Genomic DNA, 12451 nt, shown 5'->3' with positions numbered 1-12451 from the left:
CAAAAAACTACAGTAATCAGCAGCATCACGTTGCTTACCATTTCAGCTCAGCTCCGCATATGGTAATGTGCAGCTGACACAACATCAACACAACCCCATCAACAAATTAATAGCTTTGTATTAAATCTGGAAAACAACATAAACCATGCGTCTAATGGCAACATTAATACTGTTCTGTTGAATCTGGATCACATAAAAAAAGAGGCATTTATTCACTATTAGTCACAGAATAAATGGCTGGGTGTATGTTTTCCCAAAGAAAACCCACCAGGGACTGGAAGCTATTGTTTATTCAGTTCAATTATGAGAGCAAAATTAGAGCTGAGACCACTACCGCCACCCTTAAAAACTCCAGGCACAATACACGTGATGCTGTGCAGTTTGACTCTCTTATTCCTGAACTGAGTCACTGACATGGTTGGAAACAATTTGGGCTGCAATGTGCATCTGAAATTTGACTTGAAGATTTGAGTTTTACAGATGTGTAGCAGGACTGGTGCTGACACTTATCAAGTAGCATATACAGTGCAGATAGTTCAGACTACATACAAAGTGTCCTGCATGAATAACACACTGAAACACACACACACGTACACAAGATTGAATCACCAACAAGGCAAAGTAGCACAAAAAGTCCCTCAGGTTAGTTGGCTTTAGTTTAATTGCAAATTTGAGGGTTCTGTGTCAAAATCTAGTTTACACAAAAATCCTTTTTCAGGTTTTAATCTAGTTCTGATCTAATCCCAAATAGAAACATATTACCTCTGAAGCCCCCCCACTTGCTCCCATTACAGCACAGAATCATTTTCAAAATTCAGCTAATACAGCACTTAATGGTTTGGCTCCCCCGTATATTACTGACCTGCTCACTGACTACAGTCCAACAAGACCACTCAGGACCACTGGTAGTTGTCGTCTAACTGTGCCCAGAAAAAGATCCAGGTCTTCAGAGGGAGCTTTTAGTTACTTTTTGCCATGTTGATCAATTGCTTTTCTGCACCTTGAACTGCTTTTGTGTATGAAAAGTGTCCCACTAATAAAGTCGACTTGACTTGTGTGTTAATCCTTCTGTTTTCTTGGTTTCTGATAAATATACAGTATGTTAAACAATTATTTTGAGTATATCTATATCAAAATTCCTCTTTTTTCTCATCCTATAAAATATTTTGATGTTATTCTTGATAACTCATCCTGAACTTGTGTGTCCAGGCAGCTAGCATGGCGATATCAACAGACTGAGATGTGTGTTTGGATGTCAGTCAGCAAAAACGGCTTTTGTTTCCAAAAAAGTACAACACAGCAGGGAGACTAGAGACACAACCTGTCATTTCACATTTGCTCTAATCACTTTTTTTTGTCTTGTTTTATTAAATTGAATAAAACTTGTTTAGGTGTTAGAGTAGTAGTGGTTTTTTGGGTTCAGGATAAATAACAACATACCTTGGGCATCGGCAACATATAAGATAAATCTGACCATGCATGAGCACACACATGAACGCTACAGATGAAAGCTGCTTTGCCATGTTAAGACAGACACAAAAGTGAGAAAAGTCTCACTCTTGTGTGTCTGTCTTTGAGCCAGATGGCTAATGAATCACTCCCAACTCCCACCAAGTTGTATTATTCATCCTGTCTAAAGAGCAACAATTTTAGCAAAGTGTCACACTCCGTAAGAGGGACAGTAGACTGGGGCAACAAGGGAAAGCTGATACCCTTCACAAAATGTTATTGGAAGCTGGCACACACACACACACACACACACACACACACACACACACACACACACACACACACACACACACACACACACACACACACACACACACACACACACACACACACAGTGATGATCTAATGTTGGATTTGTCAGAACTAATCTAACAACATGAGGGCAACAGGTCCACTGGCAACAATCTGTACCTGCGGCCTTATAAATGAAGTAACAAGCATTCACACACATACACGTACGAGTCATCTGAGAGACATTTTACTGCTAATCAAAGCATCAAGTCCACCTGTGCCAATCTGTTTGCCGCGGGATATAATTGACCATTTTAGGATTCTCACTGAATTAAATTGGTTTGTGAGTAGGTTGTTCTAGCTGTGTTTTTTTTTGCTACACACTCTTCACTCAGATTAAGGATTTTAATTGAGCTCAGAGTCCCAGCAGATTCGCTTCTAGCAATTCATTAATATGAAATGGAATGAATGCCGCCAGCGCTGGCCCAGTGGCCTCGATTTTATTCCCAGCCGGCCTCTGACACATGTGTTTTCTTTTAAGTCTGACTTACTTGTACTGTGCCACCAGAGTGAGAGAGAAAGTCAGAACGTGTGTGCGCGTGTGTGTGTGTGTGTGTGTGTGTGTGTGTGTGTGTAAGAGAGACAGGAGACAGCAGCATATGTGCTACCAGAAAATGTGTCAGATAGGTGGCAGGAAACCAGGTCGTCAGTTACCAAATCCAGCTGTGGCTGAAATTGGGCAAGATGATCTGTGGGCTGCAGAGAGTACACTGACGACTTTGTGCATTTTATACTGTAAGTGACATGATTTCAGCTGTGTAACAGGAGTTTAACTTCAACAGTCGGGTCCATAGAAACAAAAGGAACGCCACATTTATGCTACAATGCATAAACTTAACCAAAAACCTTTCAAACTGTTCTCCAGTAACCTTCATCTTTTTTCTTTTTCTTTTTTACTCTAACTTTTAATAAACCTTTTCTCTTATTCTCTCTTATTTTACTTATTTATTTAATTATTTATTTCCACATATTTTTTTTAAATTTTTAAGCATTTTTAACATGCATTGATCTCCATTTGTTCTGTCTTATTATCAGTGTGTCAATCAAATAACTGTAAAGCACTTTGAACTACACTAGTCTGTATGAAAGGTGCTATATAAATAAAATTTGATTGATTGATTGATTGATTGATTGATTGATTGATTGATTGATCCACTGAAGAACTGATTCATGTGTGCTCTAATTCATGCAATCCTCCACCACCACAGACTTAAGACACACAGTATATGTGTGTATATGTTTTTGTAATAAATATGAAGAGGAAGAGGACTGACACACATATCCGTGCATCCTGGGAGAAGGATCCCTCCTATGTTGCTGTTCTTAATGTTTCTTCCATTTTTGGGGTGGATTTTTTTCCTCCCTATCCAAATTGAGGGACTAAGGATAAAAGATGATGGATTGCTGTACAGACTGCAAAGCCCTCTGAGGTAAATATGTGATTTATGATATTAGGCTATACAAATAAAATTGACTTGACAAACCATAGCTCACTAACTACAGTATGAGCAATCCATCACACTGTTGCAATACTTGTACCACTGGCCTTAAAGTGATATTCCACCTAAACTGCTCATTTAAATCACCTTTAATTACCTTTAAAGTCTCATTTAGAGTTTAAAAGTGGCTGATAAAAGTTTGCTGTTTCCTTCACAGGAGAATTTAAGACATAAAACAAACAAGCAGCGTATTTGGTTTACTTTGTCTAAATAATGACTAGAACATAATGAGAAATGGATTATGCTGCAGGCAAAGTTTGTGTTCTTGAGTCTCTGTTCATGTTTTCATTTTTTTTCCACCATAAAAATGTATCCATTGTAACTCATATTAATTCAAGCCAGCCACTGCTGCTCTTTGTGAAATCAACGCTTGGAAACTACATATTAAAAACCTAACTGACAGTTTACATTAATATTTTAGGTTTTTTTGTCCTTGCTGTTGCATTTTTAGATCTTCTCCGCATGTCGACTCAGCTGCGGCACAGTTGTGTTTTCCAGTTTAAAAACCGCTTTGAACACACAACTAGTCAAAAGCTCGAGGCTAATGAGCGACTTAAAAGTTAGCCTGTTACTTTGTACCCGACCGTGCTTTGTTTCTTGTGGCTAACGATCCATTTATTGCGACATTGAAAGCAAAATTATATGTTGCAAACTTGACAGTTGCCTAATGAGAAAAACTCAACGTATCCCACTGATGCAAGCAATGCTGTTAAGGTAACAGCTGTTCAACTATTCTTTAAAAACACTTCGACCTCATGAATTCAGTGAAATCTGTCAACAACACAGCTGTTCATCGTTCAGTCCGGCACTAACTGGTCTGTAAACGTAATGCTGATGTCCCTTTTATGTAAGAGGCAGAGAGAGAGAGAGTGAGACAGAAAGACAGTGAAATAAGAGATACAGAGAAAAAGAAAGATGTGGGTGTCAGGTTGAAATGAGATGTCAACACGCCAACAGCAATCTTCCCTGAATGCAGAGTACTGTACACTTAGACATAAACAGTACATCAGTGCTAACAATGCTTAACTCCTGCGCAGTTAATTCACTAAAGCCAGTCTTATGGGAACAAAGTCTCTCATTATGTGTTTTCTTGGGTTTATCTCTCCATCCTCTTTTCTCTTTCCCCCCTTGTTTTCCCTCTCTTTTCTTCTCTCTTTCTCTCAACCATCTATCCATTCTTTCTATGCTTTTGCATAACATCTCCAGCACTGCATTCACATTTAATTCACAGAGGTCCTGGGGGCGAACCGAAGCAGGTTTTAGACACAACTGCCAATCCACTTATCCACCCACCTAAAGCTGACTGCAGAGACTGACTGTTCCATGGAAACACACATTTTCCTGCATTTATGTGTTATGTTTTCCTGTGGCTGTATGTCGTGAATAAATGTATATGCTTACAGAGAAAAATCAACACACCAACAATAAACAACAGGCCCACCATTGCTAAACATGTAGTAATATTGTCAGACTTGAGGTACAGCATCGGGGGGATTTACAGCCTTTAAACTGCAGCTCGTGCATGCATGTCAAATATATTGATAAGAGTTGATAGAAGCGGCGTCACATGTATGAATGCACCAACATCGCTTGACAATCAGTGTCTGAAATTAATCTTTTGGTTCGCCATCCAGAGCCTGGTTAACGTAAAATGAATTCTGTCATCACTAATTGCAGAATCGGTTGCTGAGGTTTAATTTAAAACGTTTTAGCTCTCGTACAATCAGTCGAGTTTGTAATTCATCATGGAGTTCAACCAAATTCAAAATTGAAACTGAGCATTTGGAGGCAAAACTCCAAAAACACATACATACACACGTAGAGAAACCACCTCTATTGAAGTTATTGTAGTTATATTTGGCATCGGGATATTACAAAGCTACTTTATCCAACTTTCATCCAAATCTCAAGGTGAGATAATAAAGGAAAACACATGCAATATTCCATGTATATTTTTCTTGTTGACAATAAATTCCATAAAAACAAAATGAAGAATTTATGTGAGTATCGTCTCTGTATTATTCTTCCCACCATTGTTTTATAAAAGCTAATCAAAACACATCACCTAGATCACTGAGTGACATGTTCCTCCATTACGATTACTTATCTTTGAGTGAAATTTGATAAAAAAAAACTACAGACCCCAGCTGCTTCAAGAAATAACAGAGCTTTTAAATCAATTTAACTATATTTCTTACCCATTTTTAAAAAAGATTTATGTTTTTTAGTAAGAACAAATGGGTCTGGGGCTAAATGCTTTCACTCAGAAGTCAGAAAGTATTGATACATGATATGGATATGGGTGAACACATTCTTGATTGTCTTCTTATACTGTAGGTATTTTTTAACCTTAAGAAAAGAATAGAATAAAGTCAATGTTATCCTTAAAGTTTGTGGAAGTTTAGAAATGCTTCTGACCAATTGTGAGATTATAATTTCAGTGTGAGTATAACATGAGTACCTGGAAGAACAATGGGGCTGTTATCATTTCAGCTACATTTATCCATCTGTCATATTTGTCCTAGAAGTATCTCTCATGATATAAAATGCATATTGCAATGCAGAGTGATACTTATGCTGTATGTATCTGTATGTAGCTAAGTATTGAAGACAGGATTTCAGAAAGCAGCGTGTGAAATATTGTAGGAGTAGCAGAAAACCTGCATCTTTCTCCTCTAAAGCTGTAGGTAGCTCAAAACACCCTGCATTCATAAAATCCTCAAAATGAACAACAGAATTACACTGTAATCCTCATTCAACTAATAGACCCTTTTCACAGGATTTACACATGTCATAGCAGGAAAAGCACAAAAAAGCACAGGTGTAATTAATAATGTTAATGACGGCTCACTGGAATGGCTCACTGGGACTCTTAATGGAACTGAGCCATCGTTAATCTTATTAGTTAGACCTGTGCATTTCCAGGAATAACTGCTATGAAAAATGTCTATTATGTGTCCAGGCAGAAGCAAAACAGGAGGAAAGCTATGAAGGAAGTTTAGATGTTACTAAGAAGCACTTGCTTTGCTCTTATTTGATTGGCTCACAGTCAAAAAAGGAAATGTAAAAAAGTTATTTATTTACAGCTGCAAACTATTGGCATTGATTTGTCTTCTGAAGGCAGATTTCACCAGTGAGCATGAATCTGCAGAAAACATTTAAAACAAACATTTTCATTAAGGAGACCAGCAGCTGGTTTCACTCACCCACTGAGCACAACTATGAAGTCCATGACGTTCCAGCCGTTCCTCAGGTAGGAGCCTTTATGGAAAACAAAACCGAGAGCCACCAGCTTGATCCCTGCCTCGAAGCAGAAGATCCCAATAAAGTACGGCTCTGTCTTCTCCTGTTGAAATAATGCACAAGAACAGGTCAGCAGAGTTTAATAAACTAATACTGGATACAGTATATTATAGTTATGAACAAGGCCATAATGACAAAACTAAACTGTATTATTTCATCATTAGATGTGCATGCAGAAGAGGCTTAGAAAACCACGTCATGATAGATTATATATGGACATTTTCACGGTTTAAACGAAATCATCACTGGAAACCAGTAAAATCACAATACTAATTAGAGGTCATTTTTCATGTGTCCTATACCTTAAAACCTTTCCTCACCCATTTCTGTGTAAAACTATCCACCACCTCATTAAGATCAGGCGCTGTGACCAGATCGAAAGATGCAAATAGCTAATTCTGCACTCTTAACTGAAACAGCGGTGCTTGTTTGGGGTTACCAAATATTTTCCGCAAAAAAACTAACTTCTTCAACTTCTCTCGGTCATTCTGGTTTGTTTTCTACCCCCCTGCATGCGTGCTCATCTCACAATGACTTTGCTCAGAAACCCCTGAAGACAGATTTTGTCCTCACCAGTCTCTTTGCCATGGGGGTCTTATCTTCTCCAGGGAGGTGCTGCTCCAAGGCCAGTACGACACAGTTGGCGGTGATGGTGGCCAGGATCATGTACTCAAATGGTGTAAAGGCCGCAAAGTTAAGGACAGTACTTTTATGGCAACACGGGCACAAAAAACTGACACATTAAAACAAACAGGTAATAACCTGCAAAAATAGAAAAACATCCTATGTGAATAAAGACTACCAGTAATTAACATTTCTGCACATTATTATTCAAACAAATCCCAAAATATTTTGATTAGAGAAAGTCACAGGCCTATTACTTTAAATATTTATTACACTAAAGGCATAGTAAAGTATATTTTTTTCACATATACATTACCTCTATATTTCATAATTCATTCAGTACGTGTGTGTGTGGTTTTATGGAAAGGGGGAGGGGGGGGGACCTGGATGGATGGATGACTAAATGACAGATGAATTATCGCATGGTTCATATTCTCTGGTATTGGAAGCAATCTGTTAGAGAGATTGCAGTATCCATGGCAACCTGCTTTTAAAAGTGCTTTTCATGAGGAGAAAAAGAGCAGGTTAGGGAGGGAAAGAGAGCGCTATGAAGTCACCTTGGCCTAACTGGTCTAACTACAGCAAACACTTCACATAACTCATTTCATTGCCTACTGCAACCACAGCAGACCACAGAGCATTTACATCAGTTTTAGTGTTTTTTATGATAGTTTGATGTCTTCAAAGTAGCATATTATTGCTACTATGAAAAATGGCCACGTTTTTGGCTTAAACTGTTCAATTTTTTGTTATATTATTTGTTTGTGGCACATTACAGCAGAAACAATGAGATATTCAACCACAGTATAAACATGAAAATATTGTATACTACAGTTACAGTCTTTTTCTGATTGTATGGTGTATCTTTCAATAAACAAATTATTCTTTTGGTCATTTTTAAAGGAAACATGCAAAACATTCTGTGTTTCCAGCATCTTCAATTTGAGGATTTTATGTTTTATATGATCGTAAATATATTTTGGTTGGTTTTGTTGGTCAAACAAAATAAGCAATTTCAAGACATCATGTTGGATACTGTAGTACTGAGTATTTTGCACTGTTTTCTAACATTTTATAGACTTAAAAATTACTCAACTGTAAAAAATGATCAATAATATAAACAATTATTGTTTACAGCACTGATAAAATGCATAGCTCATTATGACTTGTAAAAGCAAAGCAAGTAGACAAGTATTTGGATTATAGATTCATCATGAATTGTAATTTTTCAATCAAAAATGCCAAACATGACCTAATTCAAGCTACTAAGTTGTTTTTCTTTGTCTCATATGAACAACTTGTTGTCTTGTCTTCGGGTAGGGGAACAAAAAAGACAATTTGATGACATCACCTTGGGTTTTTGGGAAATCGGGAAAGTTTTTTTCTTTCTTTCTTTTTTTTTTTTTTTTTTCTTTTACAATTTCTGACCTATTATCAATCAAATGATGATTAGTGAATCAAAAAATAACAGGCTAATTAAACAACAATGAAAACTGATAATAATTACCTTTAATTTTTTTTTTACTTATTTTTTACATTAAAATGTTTTGTTGCAAAGCAGTCACAAGTCAATGATCTCACTCTCTCAAATCTGTCTTTCCAAATGTTTCAAAATAGCATTTTTGCACAATGTTGACTTTGATCACAGCTGTCCCAGGGCTGAATTGAACAGCTGTTCAGGTTTGAACAACTTTTCTAACTTTTTATTGTCTGAATCTCTGGGTACATAAAACTGATTCTACTAAACTGTGGACATTGTGGTCATGCACTATGTAACTCAACTACTCAGCGCTCAACTTTTAAGTTTAAGCTTCTACAGTTTATTCAACATATGGACCTTGGTAGATTTTCATGCAGCAATAATATATGTATGTGTACATCTGCATATTTACTGTATATATGACCCTCAGGTTTTATGTACATATGAGAACCAGCTTGACTAGACGTGCCCTAACACTTGTATGTGCTTGTGACTTTCAGTCCCTTGAAGTTCCCACGAGGCAGCTGCTCCTTGTTATTAATTTTCCTGCCTTGAGTGAAATGGGGTCATTGACTCACAGAGGAGTGCTGAGATGGGGGCCTGTGGGACCCACACTGACTCACATTGACAAGTCCACATTGTTGCCACTGAAAGCAGCTGAAAATAGCTGAAGTGGGAAACACTTAGGAAATCTCCCCCACTCTGTCACTACCTGTTACCTGTTACAATACATGCCAGTTATTATGCATGTTTTTGAGAAATAACCCACATTTCACCAATTTGCACAATTGCGCAATGTTGTGGTCTACACATGTATTTTTGTCCAGGCAGTCACTGACTTCCATTTATTTCAGTACAATATAAAAATCAATTTACTGACTTTTGAAATGTGGAATAAGGTGTAAGAAATAATATAATGTCAAAGTGAGCAACTTCCGTATCAGAGTAGAGGTACAACTAGTGTTTATTTTCGTTCTGTGCAACGTATCAGAAAAGGGGAAATGTCTTAATTACTAATATTTTAAAGCAAAAGGCGATCTCTTCAATTAACTTGTTTTTGCAACCAACCCAAAGAAAAACATCAAAACATCACAAATGGCAAACTGGAACTACAGGATGTCCATTTTGCAGATTAATCTTCTGTTTATTAGCTGATCAACCAATCGATCAAACGTTTCAGCTCTGAATCAATGTCATCTATGTAATCTGTTCTATAAAAATGTATTTGAATCCAGTCAACAAGTCTTCACGTTAACATTTACTTTGTCTGGTAGATTGTACTGTAGCTTTGACAATAATTAATACAGTAATTAATAAGGTATGATTGATTACACATCTAAACCTTTAGGAGTCTAACTGCACTTTGTACACAGATGAATGGAAACTAGTGGCTGTCTGGCAGGAAGGACAATCCATACAAATTCTGTAGCATTTAAAAATGGCCAGTGGTGATGTGAAGCAGTAATGACTATTTTCATTACTGATTAATCTGTCCATTATGTCCTAGGTAATGTCCAAAACCCAGGGATGCACAGTTTAAAATTATATAAAACAGAAAAAGCAGATAAATCTCATATTAAATGAACTGCAAGAGACAAAAAATACCAAATTGTTCATCCATAATCCAAATAGTTGCAAATTCCTATTTTTTTAAACTTATTGATTAATTGACTAATTGTTGCAGCTCTAGTATACACAGGAAGAGTTGAAGTAACATTGGTATGATCCCTTAGAGAGGTGTAACTTATTTAACTCTATAGTGTTAAGAATCCAAGTCCCACCAAATACTAAACTTGTGGGAACTGTTGCAATAAATAAATACCATTGCTATGAATGTATATAGATCTGTTTTAAACTCCCAGCCTCCAAACTTGGACACAATGTGCAGAAATGTGGGTCTCGCCCAGTCGATACTCTGACACGTGCTGCTCATAACAGCCCACGATCCACCACAGTACAACTGGCCAGCTCTCTCCCACATACCTCTGGCTCTGTGATACCAACCAACAGTCACATTATTGTGCTGCCAGTGGCCAGCTAGTCTTGACCACTAGCCCCACTCCCACACACCCACAGAGCCTGTGGTTAGGTAACAGTGGGAGACTGGCACACTGCACAGGAGGGGGTGTAAGACAGGAGGAGAAGTGGGTAGATATGGCAACTGAGTGATGATATTGAGCTGATACTGCTATCAAAACCTCTGAATATGTACACTGCTTTTTAGGAAATCACTCCAAACATGAATGAATGGAGGTATATACAAATAAACTCAAATAAACAAGTAGCGCTAATGAATTCTTATTTTTGGCCTGCAATTAGTAACTATAATTGTGCATACGTAAAGCCTGCACTCACTTTCTGTTCACATTATATGAGTGTGATGGAGAGGAAAAGATACACTTCACTGATCATCTTTGTTAGATCTAGAGAAGTTCAGGAAAGAGAAACAGTTGGCCGATGGTACAGCGGGAAGCAGATAAATGCTGCCTGCATAGTGGATCTGAACTGACACCTACTCATGGCCAGGTTCATATTCCAATGAGCACTAAGGCAGCAGCTATGTGCCTACATGCCACCCCCACAGTGAGCAGAGCTGCTTCTAATGATCACCACATGCCAACTTTCTGTCTTCTGCCAGCACTGGAGCACATGGAGCCTCAAACTACAGCAAAAAAAACAAACATTAGGAAGTTACTAAGCAGAATAATGGGGGGGGGGGGGGGGGGGGGGGGTTAACTTAAGTGATGTTATTCCAGCTGTTGATTGAACTAACAGATGGAAATTATGGGTGATGTTATGCAAATAAGCTAATATACTGAACAAAGAGGCAGCTGCATATACTGGAAATCACGAGAAGTCATGCAAAACACATTTACACCTTGTGGAGTTGCACTTTAAATTGCACTTTTGGCGTTTGGAGTAAATAGGCAGTGTTTGGATGCTTCCTGGCGCTGTCCATGGTGCTGAACTGACAACAGCATCTTCTCTACAACAAACTATTAAAGCAACTTTGACATAATCATGTTTTTAGTGAAAGGATATGGCCACTCAATGAATCGCCGTGCGCATTTCCTAATGATGTTATCCTCTGCGAATATGAAGAGCGACCTGTTGACGGTGAGGCAGTTCTGCCGGTGGGGGACTGGGTTGTACAGAGCCATGGTCCGGGCCCGCTGCGCCTTGGCTTGTTTCATGGAAGCCGTGAGTCCCGCTGCCACCGCCGCTGCGTCCTGCCCGTCCCCGCTGTGCTCCAAGTCCCCATCCCCGGAATCCACAGTGCTGGGAGCGGACTCGTCTCCAAACCGAGCCATTCTACAAACAGATGAGGAGACCGCCGGCTTAAGAGTGTTTTACTAAACACGACTTCTTGCAAAGGAAAATGCAAAGTGGAGCTAAGCGACAAAAATGATCCACCTTCGATCCACTGACAGCTTCGCGAGCGCCAAAATCCCCCCCCCCAAAAGTTGCCGATTTCTATCACTCCATATCCACAAGAAGAAGAAAAAAAAGGATTATATTATTCAACTGGCTTATATTTTAGAGGAAAATATCATTATCCATTTACTTAATGACGAATCAGGTGAAGAGGTTGCAAAAAAAACAACCCTGAGCATATCTATTATTCCATCTGTTTAACAGCGCGTTACAATCAGCTCTGAACAACTTTTAATGTGAGCGCGTCTCTAAACTCAAAGCAGTGAAGGAGGAGAAAAGAAAAAAAAAGAAACACAGATCCACCGAGTTT

At 38.3% G+C, this 12451-nt stretch overlaps 1 protein-coding gene across 1 annotated transcript in view; it reads right to left on the bottom strand.

Moving 5' to 3' along the window:
- LOC133990561 (voltage-dependent R-type calcium channel subunit alpha-1E-like) overlaps window positions 1-12451 on the bottom strand; it is a 53470-nt gene that overhangs the window by 35846 nt on the left and 5173 nt on the right. Inside the window, exons 2-4 of the mRNA XM_062428912.1 lie at window positions 11749-12018; window positions 7176-7281; window positions 6506-6645 (exon numbers count right to left, since the gene is read on the bottom strand). Of these exons, the coding sequence (XP_062284896.1) occupies window positions 6506-6645; window positions 7176-7281; window positions 11749-12018 (516 nt within the window). The remainder of the gene's footprint in view (window positions 1-6505; window positions 6646-7175; window positions 7282-11748; window positions 12019-12451) is intronic.

This window comes from Scomber scombrus, chromosome 11 (genome assembly GCF_963691925.1).
Source record: "Scomber scombrus chromosome 11, fScoSco1.1, whole genome shotgun sequence".
Classification (NCBI taxonomy): domain Eukaryota; kingdom Metazoa; phylum Chordata; class Actinopteri; order Scombriformes; family Scombridae; genus Scomber; species Scomber scombrus.
The sequence above is the reverse complement of the archived record's forward strand: the minus strand, read 5'-3'. Positions and strand labels throughout refer to the sequence as shown.